The sequence below is a fragment of the Myotis nattereri genome (assembly GCF_964212035.1).
Source record: "Myotis nattereri genome assembly, chromosome: 1".
Lineage (NCBI taxonomy): Eukaryota > Metazoa > Chordata > Mammalia > Chiroptera > Vespertilionidae > Myotis > Myotis nattereri.
The window spans coordinates 55,838,565-55,858,807 of NC_138075.1; the positions used below are offsets into that span (position 1 = coordinate 55,838,565).

The following is a 20,243-nucleotide window of genomic DNA, read 5'->3' on the forward strand; positions in this document are numbered from 1 at the left end:
CACTGATATTATATCTGAATGAAAAGAATTATGAATAAAGTATCACTTCCTTTTTCTTGATAAGTATCTAGAGATATTTTTCCTTTTTGTGTGTGTATGTTCTGCATGAAACTGCAAAAAATAAACCAGTTCAGATCTGATTTTAATTTGTGAGGGTGAAAAATAGTACTGCTAAATTAAAAAAAAAATCAAGATAAATATTGCCTGCATGCTTAGCAAGACATTCCTTTTATAAACCCAATTAAAACCTTTCTAAATTCTTCAGCTCTTCATGTTTGTCACATATTTGAAGATCTTTCACAGTCTATTTTTACTGACTGGAGGGAACATGATAATGTTTCTTCACGAATTTGCAGGAAGTATTTACTTTTCTGTTACATATACTATTTTGGTAGTGATTTCCCATCATCATCATTTTTTTTCCTTACAATACCTGAATCTCAATTTTGGTAAATTCTGGCAGACAGTTTATCTTGCAATCTTGTAAACTTAGATATAATAGTAGCCTGACTTTAACAGCTGAGGTTTAAGAAAATTATTTGATAGATATTTCAAAATCATTTTCTACTACAACTGGATTCCTTTTTTCCATAACAGGTCAGAAGTTCAGATTCTTTACTTTGATGCTTAAGCCTCAGTATTTTGGCTCCAATCCAATGTTTCTCTTTTTGTCGCTCTTTTCTTTTTTGGATGGGAGCAAACCTGCAGCCTAGGTATGTGCCCTTGACTGGGAGCCAAACCCACGACCCTTCAGTCCCCAGGCCAGTGCTCTAACCACTGAATACAACCAGTCAGGGCCAGTGTTCCTCTCTTATTCCCTATAATATGCAGCCCGTCATGACCTAGTCCTCTTCACTAGACTATGTGGAGATTTCAGGATGACCCACAGCTTCTCGCATTTCACTCATGCTTTTCTCTAGGCCTGCAACAACTTTCCCCTTGTTTTTCCCCAATTTATCTTCTAAACTCCAAATTTGTTTCTCTAGGAAACTTTTCCCTAGGTACCCACGAAGAATTTATCACCCTTTCTGCATCCCTAACCACTTTTTCCACATCTCTTTTATCAATTGTAGATGTTTTTGTTCATAAGTTAAGAGCAAGGTCTCGTAACTTATGATACCTCTTCATTGCTCACCATACTTGCTATATGCAGTAAACCTTCAAATACTGGTAATAATTTTTGAATTATGATGCTCCAAACTAGGTAAGGCATGTGTTCTTTTCATAAGGATTTTAAATAATGCAAAAACTATAATCATAATGATAAAAAATAAGATGCTGAGAAGCAGCCACCAAATTGCCATGCGAAAAACAGGTAACAGGATAGGGTAAGACCTTAGTCAGGGTTACAGCCTCAGGCATGACATTGCATATCCCATGATTTGTCTGGAATCCTGAGTGGCAGAAATGGTGTTATCTAGTATTAAATGAGCAAGTATGTTCCAAAGCTCTATTTGAATAGATATTCATATTTAGTCTAAATTCTTTTCTTTATACCAAGAAATGCAGATTCCTAGGGGCCCTGATCCCCATGTTTGTTATTGTTAAACTCCCGTATCGCCACTGCATGAAGTCAACCACATCTGCAGCACACATTGCAGAGTCATGTCGGGTCCAAATGACAAGTGTTCCACGGGAATTGGAAAGGTGGGAAAAATAAAAGCAGCCAGCTTTTTTTTTTCTTTTCTTTTTTTTCTGAGTATTTAAAACTTCATCATAAAATAACTTGAGGAATGTTCAAGATTTAAGAATTTCCTTAAGCCTGGAGATTCATGTTCAGGTTCAGTATCTGCTGTTGGAAAAATGTCTCCAGTTTATCTTTGAAAGAAACCCACATTTCAGGGAATCCTACAGCAGTCCTGAGTCTTCTGACATGTGGTCTAAGACTCAAAAGTTCAACAAGGACCCTTTCAAACTAGGGTTTCCCAACTGGACTATTAGCTTGCACATGCTGATTAAGTTTTTGGTTGTCTGCCTCATAGCTGTCGTCTTGCTACTTTTATTTTCAAATGCTATTGATTTAGCTGTGTTGACAGGTAATGGAATGTCTCAAAGCCCAAGCATGCTACCTGCAGCATATCATTATAACTTCTGTTACTTGTATCATATTCTAACCTCTGGCTTATAATTAAAACTGCATGTGACTGATATTAGAAAATTTCCAGCCCAGGCCCCGTGGCTTAGTGGTTGAGTGTCGACCCATGAACCAGGAGGTCAGGTTTCTTCGATTTATGGTCAGAGCACATGCCTAGGTTGTGGGCTCGATCCCCAGTAGGGGGTATGCAGGAGGCAGCCAATCAATGATTCTCTTTTATCACTGATGTTTTTATCTCTCTCGCTCCCTTTCCCTTCCTCTCTGCAATCAATAAAAATATATTTAAAAAATAATTTTTTATTATTTAAGAGAGTTAATATTTTGTATTCATACTTGCATAGACATTGAAATATTTTAAATTATTTTTAGATAATTAGAAAATAATTTAATAATTGAAATATGATATTTTAATTTAGAAATCATTAATTACTCTGAAAAAAATATCCGTTTTGGCTTGCTACATTTTATCTACACTTTGTTAACATTTAGGGAAATAGTGTGACATAGAAGCAAGGACATTGACTATAGCGTTTGGAGATTTTTCTCTGCTCTGCCATTACTAGCAGGTCGGTGTCCTTAGACAAATAATTTAAATCCTTTTAGCCTGTTTTCTCATCTATAAAATGTGAATCATCAATCTTGATCTATCTACCACCCAGGATATTTTTAAGAGTCAGGCAAGGTGAATCTGAAAGATATTTGAAAAAACTTAAAAACACGATTTTAATCTATATTCCACAAACTCCATAGCATTCTCCTTCTTCTTTTCTTATTCCCAGCTTACTTGCTTAAATTGAACTAAAGAGAAATAAAGGTTCATCTCGCTGGCAGCCTTTGCGTGTTAGTCTGGCTAGCATCTGCTGGTTCCAAGAACATCTTCCTCCTGAGGTCTCTGCTTGCCTTATGGTATTCCTTTTGCTAGGCTCCAGGCAGACATTAGGGTTACAACTGGGTTACAATTATTTTAAGTACTCTTCTTCTTTCTTCTGAGTTCCTTTGTAGTAAACATGAGAAGTAGTGCTTGCTATGACTGTCAGCAGGTACAGATATCAGCTGCAGGCAAGATAAAGGGAGTCCTAGCTTTGGCTAACTGATGACAGGGCAGGTACCAGGGGAATGACCTGGCAGATGGGCAGGGCACAGGGATAAGAGTCTAATAGCAAGCCTAGCATGGAGACCCCTGAGAAAGAGGTGGCATGGAAGAAGGTGGGGAATAGGAGGACTGGAGACGTGACCTCAGATTCTGAGGCTCAGGAGTACCAGGGTCAGACTCTAGTCCTAAAATAACAAGATAACGACACAGACCCTTTTATTCAATCGTGGATGTCAGATAAGTCCAGAAGAACAAGGCAAGTATTTGGTGGCTGAGGCTGAATCAAAAGATCATCACAGGTGACCCAGACAGGAAAATGGGATAGTTGAGTTGTCAAGATGTAGATTTGTAGGGGTTAAAGTTGTCCCAGAGTTTGGGCAGAGTTCAGCCTACAGGTGTTGGTCAAGTGTCCTGACCACAAAGAATTAGAGAAATATTAGGGTTGTGGGCAGGAGCCAGGTCTGGTAATGAATGTCAGTCCTTTTCACAGAACACATTTTCCTTTCTCTCTTAAAGTCATACATTGACCTAAAAAAATCCATAAAGGATTAGATTCTATAGATTTTACTCCCCCCCCCTTCATGGTGTACTGCAGAGTTCTTTTTTTTTTTTTTTTTTCTACTGGCATTTTCCTATGTCTAGCTCTTAGCACTGCCATCACTCTTATTCACATTTTCCCATTTCTTCTGAAAATTATTTTGTAAAATTTCCATACTTCCAGACAATACTCTTGCTGTTTCTTTAGAAACTCTATTTCTATAATATCACAGCCTAAATTCTCACTCCCCAGCTTCCACCAGGTGTTACAAAGCTTTCACCTCACTGATTTCATTTTGCAGTTTTTGACATTAAAGCCGTAAAAGATGGCCTCTTATTGAATGCTGATCCTGCAAAACAAAAGCCATGAGGTGATAGTTTTGTGAAGGTGTCCAATTGTTAGACAGATAGAACTCTGTTCTAATGAATTATAAAGTCTGTTTCCATCCAGTGAGACTATTCTGTGCTCTGAAAACAGCTCCTGGTAGCTGACACTTTCTGCTGCACTGTTCACTCATCCTGAATAATAGATGCTTCCTACAGTGAAGTGAGGGGACATTGGACACAGTTTAAATTTAGGAGATAAATTGATTTTTCACTTTAACAAACTTTAACATATATGTACAAAATTCATGTACATAAATATATAAGGGATCTATGAAAACAAAGAAATTCTAAGTGTAAATTTTGAGATCGTCCCACATCTAGCCCACACTACCACTTTTGGTCAACCTTTGGCTATGAAAAATTGATGCACACAGCACAATGCCTTTGAGTTTTGAGCAGAAAATTAAATTATTGCACTAAGAGAGAGGGGATTGATCTTTTAAAAACCATTTCAACAAGTATAGAGCACATAAAAAGAAATTCTGTTAACCTCCAATCCCATGAGGCATCTGTGTAAGTGGGCTTTGGGAATAATCCATGTCTTTCTTTGAAAACATGTTACAAGATAGGTTTCACACACATTTTTTAGACATAGACAAAGGAGGCAAATAAAAGGGCAGTAATATGGATGTAATAAGGTGATACGGGATAACTGGACACACTTCAGGAATTCATGTATACAACTGTCCGTGGACGGCACAGCTCTACAGAGATGCATCTGGGGTACATTTTGCTGAGGGCACCTGGGGGATTCCAATACATATCCAGAGGCACTGTAAACTTACCTTGATGGTAGCCAGGACCACCTCCATTATGGTGCACTGTCTTAGCGTCAGACCCTTGGCATCCTCTCGAATCATGTGCTCCTGTTAAACAGGTTAATAATTGCTTATAAAATAACCAGTTCATTAACTTAACAACTATTTTCAAACAAAATCTGTATAATCCCCATATGAAAACATTTTTATTTTAAATACTTTCTTCTTATTGACACTTTTCAGATGATTAGTTTGTCATATATTAAATACCCATTTTGCCAAAAGAAGAAATGCTACTAGTAAATATTTACTTAAAGAATAGTACTTTGATTCATTATGGTTTTTTCCCCACTTACAAGTTAATGTTACAACAAAAGAGAGAAACCTGAAAAATGTGAGTCAAAGCTTTTTCACCTTAATTCCTTGCTTTATGTTCTTTAAGACTAAAGCAGGTCAATTATGGAAAAGATTTAAGATATGAATTTTAGTCTCTCTCAATTACTACTGATAAAGACTATGTATCATGCCTTCAATTTATTCTCTTTCTTGGAGCCCCTTATTGCTTAGTCATTACTAGGAAAAGGTTAACTGAATCTAGGACTAGATATTTCAATACTTCAAAAGAATTTTTCAATATTTTAGAACTGATTTCCATATTTTACAATGGATTTTTCTCATTGTTCAATGTGGACTATCTCAATCCATTAGTCAAAGCTTCTGTAGGGAAATGATGGTAGAAAATTGAAGACAAAAATAAAAATAGAAATTTGTCTAAGAGAAAAATTTTAAAACTACTGAATTCCCCAATTAATACAATCTCCCCCAGGCTGCCACTATTCTAGTCAATAAGATCTAACAAATATTTATTGAGTGCTCATTATGTGCCAGTACTGTTCCAGATGATTGAGACATATGCCGAATAAAGAAAGACTTTTGCCCCTCTGGAACTTAAATTCTAGCTTCTACAGGTGCCTTTGTATGAATTTGAGGAAATGGCCTTACGGGTGTACACAGCTTTGGGAATGCATGGCTTGATGCATGGTCAGTGCCTTTGGTCAGTAATAAAAGGTGTCTTTTTTTCTATGGGGCACAGCTCCACATCAGCACGTATGGCTTGGCAAATGGAGCCTGGGCTTTATTTAGACCATCATTTGCTACCTTAGCCAGGAATGGTTATAAAACAACCAGTTCATTAACTTTGTTCAATTCACAAATTGTGCCATCAAAACTAGCGGCTCATTGCTCTGTTCTGTCCCTTATGCTGTTAGTAGATGCCATGACTTCCTGAAGGTGGTTTCTGTGTCTTATTTCTGCAGCCTTTCAGTACCTATCTTGGCAATCATCACCTGCTAGGCATTCAATATATTTTTTGGGACTGAATTGCACTTCTTTCACCTTATCTTGTAAAGTTCAACATGCTTAAATAGAATCACATTCCTTTGAATATTGAATGTTGAAACCACGGTATAATGTTTCATGGACCCATGGTATACATGTCTGCATCTCACTGCATCTTTCTGATACAGGGATTTCAACTCAAACATGTGTGTCCATTTAATATTTTTAAACATAAATATTAAATAACCATTGAGGCTCAAAGAGTAATGAAAAATGTCTGCTGAATTATAGGGGGGAATGCTTTAGGATAGGCAAGTAAATACAAATCTTTTATATTAAATAAATCTTGGGCTTCATCAGTCTTGACTAGCTTTACAATGTGTTCAAACTGTTTAATAGATGTTAATCAATAATATATGTGATGCTGTAGAAAATCATAATTCTTGCTAGAAAAATTTTTCTGGGATTTAACAATAGCTCATTCAAATAAGGGAGTCTCTGAAAGAGGCTGGCAATGACTTATTGCCCAATGAGTTACCTTTGCTTATGATTAACCCGTAGTCTCAGATGTATTTTTCTCCATTGGTTTGATATTGTATTACCACTTGTCTATAAGATGTATTCATTCAAAACATTATGACAAATCTGATCCCATTAAATAGTCAAAAGTTGGGTATACATAATATCCATACGTTATGAAGTTCCAGAAAAAGGAGGTAATAAATATATATCCAACTGCTGAATAAATACTTGTTTTATGAATCCATTCAAAATTTTAGTTCCCTCATTATTCTATTTTCTTTGATCCTGTGTTCTTTTAAGTAAGCTTGTTTTTTGTTAATATTTCTGTATAGGATTTCTAAATTTATCCATCGGTATAATTATTTTAAATAGTACTTTTCCAGGAAATCAAATCTGCTTTCATACTACCATATAAACAATGCAAAGGCCCAAAGGTTTAAGAAATTAGTAGTAATATTCTAGTGACATAAGGGAAAATAGCTTTGTAAATTTTCAAGTTATTTTTTATGGCTAGAATTTTAAGTTTTTGCATATGATTATAGAGGATTTATTGCTTTGGAATTCAAGTAATAATTAAGTGGACTAATAATTTAAAAACTAAAAAAGCAAGGGTCAGCAATAGAAAAATATGATACAGAACTAAGTTATTTTTCATCACCTATGGATACCAAGATTCTATTTTTAGTTCTTCAGATTATTACAGTATTGATGCACTAACCCTTTTCAGACATATTATTCATAATTTGTTACTAGTTTATTACAATCAAAAGAGAATTAATTGAATTGATAAAATATGGGGGCTCCAAAGGGACCTAACTTAGCATGAACTCTGATTTTTCTCACCTAGCATGCATGTACCCTCTGAGGAGCCAGTCTCCATCCCATGCAGAGTTTATAATATTTGAATAGGCCTGACTGTAAACCAGGGGTGCCTATATGAGTTAAGGCAAATGGCATATGTCATTCCCCAGGCTACAGTTGTTGGTTTGGGAATGGTGATAACACTCCATCAGAGCTGATGATGTGCCAGTGGGCTTTGCTGGAATTCCTTGCATCAAGGTGGGTATTCCCTACAAGATTTCTGGTTCAAAGATGTTAGATACTGAGCAGAGACAGCTATGGTACAAACAAGAAGGGAGGTGTTACAGCAACACATCACATAAGGAAAGAGCAGCTGAGAGGTTCTATAACATCGTTTGAGTTCTTAATCAAGCAGTGATCGAAAACAGAGTTGTCCCAGGACTATAAAGTTTCATGTGGAAATAAAAATCCTTCTTTGCTTATGTTACTATGGCTTTTCATCACCTGAAATTGAAGCACTTCTAGCTGATGTAACGATCCATTCAGGAAATGGAAACTTGGGGAGATGGAGTATGTTTCCTAATATCACACAGATGCTAGCAGCGTGGCCAGGGCCAATTCTTTTGTAATGACACACTATGCTGTTTCACCTTCATGGTTTTATAGGAGCAACTTCAACACTGTAAAATTCATTTTTCAAAGTAGAAACTAGAAAGCCCAGGAAGGTGTACGAGGGATAAAGTAAGAGATCCGAGATACAAAATAATAGTTTGGCAGTGACATCTACCTTCCCTTTGAACTATCGAAATCACTGAATACCTGTAAAAACAATCTTAGGTGATGGTTATGTCTTCTAAATGGATTATTGGATTTTTATTTTCCTGAGGAAGGGGATAATGTAGGTAATAAAACAGGATTCTGAAATTACAGGGTAGCTATTTTTATCAGAATAAGTAATTACACAGTCAAATGGATTATCCTCCCTCTGTGTGTTACACACAAAACAATTCTGTGGTACCTAACTGGGAGCTGCCAGCTGGGGGAGGAGACAAATAGCTGTTTCTGTGAGTAAGAGATGTTATTCTCTTTGTAGTTACTATGCAAAGATAGTATCCCATGATCTCACTTAGCCTCACAACAGTCCCATGGACCTGGTGTTAAACTGTTTTGCATTTTACAAGTCCCACATCTGAACATTAAAGAGGTTAAATACTTTGGCTGGTGTCACCATAGTTGGAAGCACCTGAGGTAGAACTGGAGCCAAGGTGATCTGTGTCTGGAACCCACCCCCATGTGACACTCTATTCTAATCCATAAAAATGAAACAGAACAGCATGTATTTTGACTATAGTCACAATGTTGGCCTATATGTGATCCACTGATGAGTGAATGAATGGATGAAAGAAATGTGGCATATACATACAATGAATATTATTTGGCCTTTAAAAGGAAGGAAATTCTGTCATATGTGACAGACAACATGGATGAAATTGGAGGACATTATAAGTGAAATAAGCCAGTCACAGTGTTTTAACCAGTCAAGTTCCTAGCCTGACTAGTCAGTTCCTATCATAGCTGCAAAGTATTAGGGATCTCAAGAGATAATAAAAGGCAGGGTTACTTAGCAAATTCTCATTTATAATGGTGTTTCATATGTTAAAAATTTAATATCTGCTTTGAGGAGTTTCATTTTCCCAATTAGACCTTTTGCCTATAAGACCGCTAGACTTTATTGGATTTCTATGACACATTGCAATTTGCATTTATTCACATAAAGCCATTCTAATATATGAAAGGAAGTACATTCTCTAACTTATTCCAAAAGCAGTAATGCTGCTACAATACAAAGTCAATTAGTAGTTGCCTTACTAATTGGAAAATGTGAGCAACATGGTGGAAAGGGACAAAAAGCAAAATTCAGTTCCTAAATTTGACCTGATTCCTCCTTCAAGCGACTGTGAGATCCCAGACACACATGTTTAGTCCTGCCATGGTAGATGCCATAACCGGTAGGAGGATCGTTTCTTGCAGAGCTGCAGTTAGCTCATAACTTTTCACAGACAACCAGTAATTTTATGAATTCTTATTACCTTTAGTTTCGATAATTGTCCAAGATCTTTAGCAGTGATGAAAATCATCTGGGGTCCCTAGAGATACACATTAAAAAAAGAGAGAGAGAGAGAGAGAGAGGGAAGATTTAGTCTTAAAAGCTTTAGTAATAGTTGCATTAGAAATGTGGTCAATAGTGAATTTGCTTTATTTCCCTATATTATTGGTGACTTTTATGCCAGATGCCCTTAGTAGGTCTATTTTACAGATTGGGTCAAAGATATCTAGTACTGCTAGCTTATAATTGTCCTCACAGGTACCCTACTTCTGCAGGCTGTGAGTTTCGGTTACTGAATGATTTGTTGCTTCCATAGTCAGTTTAGCATGTGGATTCAATCAGTGATCTTTACATTTCATTAATTTACCTTCAAATGAGGCAACTCCTTTATTCCATTCCTTCCCAAAATAAATCTGCAAAATTTTAAGATACAGAGCTGAGGAAGGTGAGCCGTTACTCCTGAGATGTTGTGCCAATTCTCAGAGACCTGCCCTCCCAAGCCCTCCCTCAGCTGTAGCCTCTTCCTAGAAGCTTAACATCCTGGAAATAAAATACTGGAATAAGCCATCTACCACACTACTAGAATAAATAGATAGAGGAATATCTATATGTAAATGTGACAAGAAAAGTAATAACTTTGACTAAGTTCATTGGTAATCTAGAATATCTTCACAGTAAGAAAAACAATCATTCTGGAGTAACAAATCTCCTTTTTTTTTTAGTGGAGCCTTTATATTCATTAGGAAATTAGAAATGACGAAGTTCATGAACACAGCAACTGATTTATTTTGCCTTATTTTATCTCCAGCACCCAGCACAGTACCTAGTGTACTGCAGTAGAACCTCAAAGAACATATATGGAATGAATCAGTAAGTGGTATAGCTTCATACTGAGAGATCTCAATGCTAGAGAAAATTGTTATGGTCAGCTTTCACAGGGAAGGTCTATATCAAAACTGAAATGTCGTCGATAGTATTTTTGCTATGTCATGATTTATGTCTTCTCATACTCTACAGAATTGTGCACTAGAAACAGTAGGCCTCATGGGGGAAATAGCAGTGGGCAGCATTGCTGAAGCTTATGTAATTTTGTTAACAAATAACTGTCAAAAACAACAAATGCTTCTTTGGGAGGTAGCATGCAGGTTGCTCATTGAGGCTAGTGGCTGCTTCAAGGAATATTAAAAATTCAAAAACATACCCAAACAAAGAACAACAAAACAAGAGAGTACAGTTATGGGCTGAGACAATACCCATACAAGCAGGGGGAGGGTAGCCTGCCATGTGTGAGTCATGAAAGGTGCATCTTTCTGGATCGAAGGCTTATGGACAAGTGGACTCTCCCCCGCCCCAACACTTGAAATTATTATTTAAAATATATTTTTATTGATTTCAGAGAGGAAGGGAGAGGAAGAGAGAGATAGAAACATCAATGATCAGAATCATTGATTGGCTGCCCCCTGTACGCCATACACTGGGAATCAAACCCTGATCTCCTGGTTTATAAGTTGATGCTGAACTACTTAGCCATGCCAGCCAGACAAAATAATTTTTTTAAAATTGGGGATGAAAGGACACTTGCCTATGTAATAACCAAGCTTAGTCCTTTTTTTTTTCTGAAGTTTATAGTTCTTCTATTATATTCCAAAGCCTCTCACCTAGAAAAATTCTATATAAGTCAATTACATGATCACTAACTGGTGTTCTAGAAATGCCTTACATATTGTAGCAGAGCAGGGTCTGTGTGGGGGTGTGGTGTGTGTGTGTATGTGTGTGTGTGTGTGTGTGTGTTTATGTGTGGGGGGTGGGTGTTTACATGTGATTTGGCTACACATATGTACAAATGATGATACCACACATTAATGGCATGAAGCAAAACTTAATTTATATTTTATCACCCATTGTTGGCAGTAAATCAATAAAAACATATGTATCTTTGCATCTTGAAACACTTTACATGAAAATATTTTCTATATAATTTCACTGGATAAATATGGACTGGGTGTGCATAATTAAGGGCTCAACACAGATTTTAGTTTAAATTACACATTATTTTCATCAGCTTGTCTTCTTCACAGAAAAAAAAAAAGAAAACTACTCTATAATGGGTGCTTGTTAGGATTATTTTTTAACTTACTTGGCTCAGGATCTAGGAATTGAGAATCCTAGCACTGTGTATCCATTTGGCCATGGTCTAACTTTGCTGCCAATCGACCTTTCCGGTTCTTTTTCCATTTTACTGTGTATGATACAATTACGTGCTTCAAATCCTCTAAAAGATGTCTCCTCTATTAACCTCCACGGGGGGAGGTAATAGATGAAAGCAAAATGTACAGATGGAAAAAACATCCCATATGGTAGTGCTGAATTTATCTCCTTCAAGAGTGAGGTTTCAGAAAGAAACACAGTGGGGATGTTCTAGCCTAAATCGAATTCTTTGGAGGTTCACAGTAATATTTAAAAAATTATGTGTGTAGACCAGATAACCCTATAAGTTTAACTTTGCTACATTTTTTCAAGAGATGAAGTGTGATTGCTATTCCCATTATGTAAAATTGATTTGCATAGAATAAGGTTATTTGAATGATCATTATTAAGACATTGTATACCAAACACTTTTTCTCAAAGTGGGTTTAATTAATACTTCATCTGGATCAAATCCACTCACTAAAACAGAAATCAATTAGATGGGTTATTGAAAGTAAAATCAAACATAGTTTGAACACTTACTGTTTGATCTGTCAGAGCAGGGAGAACAATCTGTTTTTCTATTTTGTTTAGAACTAGCTTCCACAGCTCTTTCAAAAGTCGCTTCAGAACTGTTTTCTCACAGATTTTTGCTGAGAGACTCAATCTGAAGTAAAATAAGACATATAATCACTTATGAATCTCCTATCCAGGTTTCAACTTATTTTATTGATTAGAGATTCCCATTTCTCAATACTGTGGTTCAAATACCCAAATAGGCCTTTACAGTATCCAAATGCTAAATTTCAAATAAAATATACCTATCAAAAGTCTATTTCATCATATGATACATTAGGTAGAAAATTAGTAGATAGTTAGTAGAAAATGAATTCAGACCATTTCTTTCCTTAAATTGTTTCCCAAATTGACACCAAGGCTCCCAAAGTACATGATTTTCACCCTCATTCCTGACTTGTGTTTACCACCTGCTCTGTGTTCATGGTTCAGGCCAAACACCAACCAAACACATTTGCTCACTACCTGGCTCTGAGCCAACATAACAACATGGCAAAGATGCATACAATTTCCCTCAAGAGCCGATATTTATCAACTTTATTAATTTTCCAGTTTTATTGATATACAACTGACATATATAACATGGTGGAAAGTTTAAGGTGTACAATATAATGATTTGATATATGTATATATTTTGAAATGATTACCACAATAAGTTTAGATAGCATCCATTATCTCACATATTTATAATTTTTTTCTTGTGATGAGAACTTTTAAGATCTACTCTCTTAGCAATTCTCACATATATAATCTATTATTGTTAACTGCAGTCACCAAGCTGTGTGTTATATCTACAGGACTTATTTCTCTTACAACTGGAAGTTTGTACTTTTTGACCACCTTCACCCTTTCCCCCACATCCTCATCCCCACCTATGTCAACCACCAAAGTTATTCTGTTTCTCCGAGTTCAGTTTTGTTTTAAGATTCCAAATTTACCAACTTTAATAGGTTTAAGGCATCTGTTACAAATTGTTCCCATGGTGAGATAATGATGGTGACATCATCTAACATTTATATAACACCATTGTTTGGTAACCTCTTCTACAGATATTTCTCACCTATTGTATACATTTCAGAAGTCAGAAACAGACTCAGAGAGATTAGGGAACTTGCCCAAAGAAGGGAAGCTGGTAAGTGAGGGCTAGATTGAAAGCCAGGCCCTTTCTCTAAATCCACATGCCCCACACAGTCCTTGATAAATGTGTTTGTGTATGAAGGCCCAGCAGTTCATGAAGACACACTGCTGCATAAATATTTACTGAATGTCCCAAAAGATGACAATGAACTGTGAGACTTTAAGAAGAGCTAATCAAACATATTTCACAGTGTGCCAAAGGTGAGTCATAGATGTCATGAAAACTTCACTGATGACAGTGTGCTAAATAGTCTGTATACTTTTGGACTCAGGAATTATAACCTGGGTTCTGGCTCTGAGAGAGGTAGAATTGACTGCTTTAAATATTTAAATATATAATTAACATTTAAGTAATCAAAGTAATAATTAATATTTAAGGGCATGTGACATGTGAGAGGCAAAGGGAGAGATTTCCAAAATGCATTTTCACGTAGAAGTATTTCTCCTAACACTATAGAGTGTGAATACTGAATATATAAAAATGCATGGGCCCTAGTTGGTTTTGTTCAGTGGTTACAGCATCGGCCCATGGACTGACGGGTCTTGGGTTCAATTCCAGTCAAGGGCATGTACCTCGGTTGCAGGCTCAATACCTAGCCCTGGTCAGGGCGTGTGCAGGAGGCAGCCAATCGATGTGTCTCTCTCAAAACGATGTATCTTTCTCTCTGTCTCTCTCCCTTCCTTCCACTATCTCTAAAAATCAATGGAAAAAAGATCCTCAGATGGATTAACAACAACAAAAAATGCATGAAAACACCTCCTCTGGATGAAGAGGAGAGTTGGGAACCCTGAGGCATATTCATGAAACTCTGTAGCCCCTGTCATTTAGCAACAGTTGTTCAAGGGTAACGTCTGGACACAGGGCAGAAGCCAGCAGATGTCTCACAGCAGAACACCAGGATGTCTCTAGCCTCAGAGGAATCCCTAGGATAATGTAAGATGCAAAAAATCTGCCACGTTGTCAGCAGATGTGTAATTTCCATTTTTAAAAGATCCGAGTTTAAGAATTGATATTGTTTTTATGGGCAGCTCATGTACTTGGCATGCTAACTACCTCTGCTTAGACTGGAACTGAATGAATGGGTATAGAATCATTGACATGTTTGCAGCTCTGCGTGAGATTTCTGCCAGCTGGAAGTTTACAGCTCGTTTTAGAGAGTGGTGAGGTTGTGGTAGAAAAAATGAAACATAAACAAATAAGATGTCTTATTTAGAGAAGCTGCACAAAGACAAAGAGAGCCTATACAATTTCTAAGGAGACTTTCTCAAAGCTACCTGGAAGACTTTCAGCTCACTATTGCTGATTTTAAATAACAGGAAAAACAACAACACACCCCAAGTTGGGGCATCTAGCAACTGCTTCCTTAATTTAGTCAGAGATAATCAACTTGATGATTTAAGCCAAAAAGCATATATTTGGAACCAGAGCTGTCTAGATTCTCTGATCACAGAACCAATCAACCAGAAAATTGTCAAATGCCCTGTATATTAGTTACCATGGAGATATCCTGTCATATAGTTGATAAGATTTTCATGATAACATATTCAACTTTTCTCTCACCCCCTGGAAATGTTCGCCCCTCATTTCCCTATATTCAAACCCAATCCATCTTTAAAAACCCAAACCAAATCAGCCTTGGTTGGTGTAGCTCAGTTGGTTGGGCATTGCCCAGGGTACTATAGGATTGCCAGTTTGAAGGCAGCTCTCTCTGCCCCGCTCTCTTTTCCTTTCTCTCTATAAAAATCATTAAAAAACAACAACAACCCAAATCAAATTTATATTGATTGTCTGACCAGGAGATTATTTCTTTAGACCTTATTGTGTTTACTTGTATATCTTCCTTATTTTTCCCCCCTAATCTTGAGAATAGAATTAATATGATTTTTAAAAAATCTCCCCTAATAAGTGGCTTTAGGGTTATGCACTCTGAATTCCCCCTAGAATTCTTTCAACTCTTTATGACTCATATAATAATTCTTGCCAAAATTTTCAAATCTCTGTCACAAATTTTTGAAGCTCATAGGTGTTTTTTCTATCTTTATACACCGTCTTTACTAATACTTATAATTATATGTATGAAGATATAATAAAGTATAATAAGAAATAGAAAATTAAAACTGAGTAAAATAGGACTCTAAAATAAACTAAAGAGAAGGGTTTACTCACTTCATGTATTAGCCCCATTTTATAGACGGTAAAATGGATTGAAGGTCCCTCAGCTAGTAGCTGACAGTATCAGGATAACTTAAAACTTTCTGTATGTCCCACAACTTTTGGTTAAAGTATATCCAAAAACACAAAGTTTTGCTAATGATAAATACATATCTACACACTGCTGTTATAAATCTAAAAACATAAGGCATTCCAGTAGGAGTTTTCAGAGGATCAGAATTGCTTTGTCCTGCTTTTGATTCACCTTCACATGGGCACCCAAATGGTATTGTGTTCATGTGGTTCAATCCTGTGTTGCCCATAGTAGAGATCCATACAATAAAATAAACATTTAGGGGTTGTATAAGGTATTAGGTGGTAGAGTAAAAGTCTACATTAAGAAACAAAAGAAATGAGAAGTCTTTCTCCCTGCCTTTCTTTCTCTCTTTTCTTCCTACCTTTATTTCCTTCTTTCCTTTCTTCTTTCTGCTACTTCTTTCTTCCTCCCCCACTTGCCTGTCTACCTCCTGCTAAGCTAATTACCTACTCATCTGTCTTCTAGACATTTCCTCATAGAGGACAGAAAAGAAGACTTAACATACCTACCAAATACTGAAATCAAAGTGATGGGAACATTAGTTTTACTCATGTGTAAGATTATAAGCAAAGGGAAGTGGAATTAAAATAGAAGTTGTAAATATATAGAAGAGGTTTCCCCTAGGTTTTCCTTTGCTTTTATCTTTAAAGAGAAGTATTGCATCCTTCTCATTTGTCTTGGTCCCTTTGGCATTAATTAATTTGCCACAACAATATTAAATGAAGTAACACATGTAACTACCAGGTATGACACCGGTCCCTTGGTAGGCATTCAAAATTATGTTTTGCCTTTCTCTTCTACCTTCCACTCTGGTTTCAAGTATCACTGTTTAAGAAGTCACGTCTCCGGTCGCTTTAGATCAACAGTTCCCAATTTCGGACACATGTTAGAACACAGGAGCCTGGACTCTACTCCAAACTTATGAAATTAGAACTTCTAAGAGTAGGGACCGAGCAGAAACTTCAAAACAAAACAAGACAAAACACACACACACACACACACACATGCACACGCACACACACGCAAGCAAACAAAACTTTTTGGTTAAGAACACTGTCTTAGTTGGCCATAAAGGCCTCCATTCTCACCCACTCCCACCAACTAACCTGTACTTTCCACGGAGTCAGGGACTCTGCTTCTCTTTTTCGCTATCTAATGCCTAGACTAAGGCTTGGTACAGGTGGGCACTCAATAAATAGTTGCTGGAGGTTGCGTTGGGCAGCTATTTACTTGCCTCTGAGCTGAATTAATTCTAGTCACATTTGTGCTCTTCTCTTCCTCAATAGGTTTCTGACACAAACTCAGATATTCTGGACTTAACTCAGTCTTTTTTTTCAATGTTCAACAGGCTGTAAAATGATATGCTTTCTGAGAAGCATAATATCCTCAATCTTTTCCCCCTAAGAATAGCAACCTCCTCAGTTACCAATATTTAGTTCCTTTCCATGATTCCTTTCCTATTCAAAATCACTCCTGCTTTTTGGCCACTAGTAATGGACTAAAAGTGTTTTGCTTTTTGATGAATTAATATTGTAGGAGCCTTTTTAAAACTGTCCTACACAGAGGAAAACAATTGTTCCCCTTCAAACCATATCAGTCAAATTTAGGGCAATTCATAAAGAGAAAACTGGGTAGAAAACTTACGTTTTGTCCAAGAAGTCCATGAGAGGTCTTAATACAATCTCTGCATCCATTGCTGCACTGTTCTTATTAGATGCAGTATTTCCATTTGTTCTCATTTGATTTAGTTCAAATCCCATCTGTTTTATACACTCCTTAATGATAAGCTGGAAACTAAAAATAAGGAATATAAATACCTGAATAAAAGCATTTATGCCTTTCTTTGCTCATGTTTTTAAATTAAACCCACGGGAGTTTGATCTGTTTCAAGTAGTGTGAATTCCCTTGCTCATTAATTTTCAAACTTAATTGTTCAGCTGAAGAAAATGTTGTTGCAATAAAAGCTTACTTGGAACTCACACATATAAAGAAAGCTCTTCACATTGAATGAATTTGAGCGGGGGTTCGTTTGGCCCTTATCTCTCACAGTAATAGCTGAGGTGTTCGTCTGAGAATTATTTGGGAAAATGACTGTTCTTGAAAGACACTTGGTGTCTGGGTTCACATTCTTCACTTGGCTCCTGGGATGCCACTCCTTCTTGGCTTTCCCCGTGGTTGGCAAACTGCGGCTCACGAGCCACATGCAGCTCTTTGGCCCCTTGAGTGTGGCTCTTCCTAAGCCTTAGGAGTACCCTAATTAAGTTAATAACAATGTACCTACCTATATAGTTTAAGTTTAAAAAATTTGGCTCTCAAAAGAAATTTCAATAGTTGTACTGTTGATCTTTGTCTCTGTTGACTAATGAGTTTGCCAACCACTGCTAACCTCACTGGCTGCTCCTTCTCAATTATTACCTGACTGTTAGCCATTGGAGTAGGGTTGCCAAACTTAGCAAATAAAACACAGGATGCCCAGTAATGTGAATTTCAGATAGTGAATATTTTTTAGTACAAGTATGCCCCATATTCATACTAAAACTTATCCATTGTTTATCTGGAATTCAAATTTGGTTGGGCATAGTCTATATTTTATCTGGCCTCCCTACACTGTAATCATCTAGGCTCAGTCCTTGGGTCACTCCATAAAAATCACTTTCTTGGAAATCATAGCTAATCCCAATGGCTTTTATGAAATCAATACACTGGTAATTCCCAAATATACATCTGGAGACATAACCTGTAATCTGAACTCTGGACTGTTTTTATTAAACTGATTAATAGGGGAAATCTATTATAAATTTTAAACGATCTCAACTTGGGTGTTTTTCTTGTTCCTGGACCTGTTATAGCAGGTTTATAAATATTGGTCCATAATTTTGAGTGCATCGTCAAGGCTTGATTCTACTTCTGCTGTCATGTTGGCCTGTTTCCATCTTTGCTTTGTGCCGTCTTCATGACTTTCTTTACCTTTGACAACATTCTTGCTCCTCTGGACTCGGCATTTGTATCTGGTTCCTTGATTCTTGGATATCAGCATGCCCCTATGGACGTGGCTCATTTCTTGGCTCTCGACATATTTATCTAATTCAATGGAACATCCTCTTTCAGGCTCAGGGCCAAAGGAATTCAAATGCATGACCATCTGCCTTTTACCTGGCTAGACCTGCCTTTGGGGAGGGTCGATGGGAGGGTGAAGAAGGTGAGAAAGCGGGTGGTGGAGATGGTGGTATGCTTATTTAGTGAGAGTAGAGGTGGAGGATATTTGGGGCAATGGAAAAGGAAGGTAAGTAATGTTGGCCATTTGATCTGTTGATTTACCATGGGTCATCAGTGGTCCTGTTGAGCGTAGTGATAATCACTTTTGAGATAGCTACTTTCTTTTGCACCAATTTTCAAGTCAGTAGAGGATAGACTGAGCAAAAGGTATGATACTCACATTCCTAAAATGCATAAATAGATTTCTACAACAGACCCATATGGCAAACCCCCACCAGAAATGAGCTCTGTGTGTGGGATCAGGAATATGGAGGAAGGGGATCAGTGCCTGAGAGATAATGGCCTTCTATCTTGGCATTAGTCCAGGGTGAACTAACATGTGTATTTCAGCTAAAAATCTCATTCTATCAATTTTTGGTAAAGTCACCTAAAAAGATTTTTTTTCTGTCTATTTATTTGGTTGAAAAAAAGTCTTTACTAATCAGCTTGAGTTATTACCAGTTAAAAATGACAGACTCTGTGAGCACCCCAAAAGCCAAACACTAACTTTATAGAAGAATTCCTATAAAATGTTCCTGAATTATTTGTTTACTTAATCCAGCCAGCTGCTGGTACCAAATATTTCATTCAAATAAATATAGAAAATCCAAAAAAAAAAAACCTGAAAAATATATGTGCAAGCAAAAACCCAAGTGGCACAAGCTGTGCAATTTTAAAAACATCTATATGATAGCATTGAAGTGGTATTACTGTGTCTCAGTTCCCAGGTGGGTGCTCTGTGACCATGTCAGGAACCCAGGAACCCAGGAACCCAGCCTTTAGATGTGCGGTTTGGCTTTCCTGCAAAATCATCCTAGTAGGTACATACAGTAGAATTATTTTGTTGTGGGTTTTAATAACAAGAGATAAAATGCAGTTTGGGCAATTAATTATGCACTTAATTTTGAAGCTCTAGACCACTAATTGAGACTCTAAGATTCAGATAAAAGTGTCCAGTTTAACTTCACAGCATGATCTCACTGATCAGTACGGGCTTCCCACCTACCCCATGTGTGTGATGTAGACCTGGTTAGTAGTGTGGGAAATCAAACCATAGCAACAAGGACATAAGAATTACTCTTTTTATAAGGAAAGCATGACATGTGGGTTATTTATTCCAATAATTCTAGCCCTAAGTAAGCAAAGTATTAGATTTTTCCTATTTGCAAAGACTAAGGAAGAGATAGATATTGGGGAAGCA

General features: G+C 36.9%; 1 protein-coding gene across 1 annotated transcript in view; it reads right to left on the minus strand.

Annotated features, from left to right (window-relative positions):
• The window catches only part of UNC13C (unc-13 homolog C), a 709,455-nt gene that overhangs the window by 53,937 nt on the left and 635,275 nt on the right, over positions 1 to 20,243 (minus strand). The window contains exons 27-30 of the mRNA XM_081108846.1: positions 17,432 to 17,581; positions 12,369 to 12,492; positions 9,622 to 9,678; positions 4,898 to 4,978 (exon numbers count right to left, since the gene is read on the minus strand). Of these exons, the coding sequence (XP_080964972.1) occupies positions 4,898 to 4,978; positions 9,622 to 9,678; positions 12,369 to 12,492; positions 17,432 to 17,581 (412 nt within the window). The remainder of the gene's footprint in view (positions 1 to 4,897; positions 4,979 to 9,621; positions 9,679 to 12,368; positions 12,493 to 17,431; positions 17,582 to 20,243) is intronic.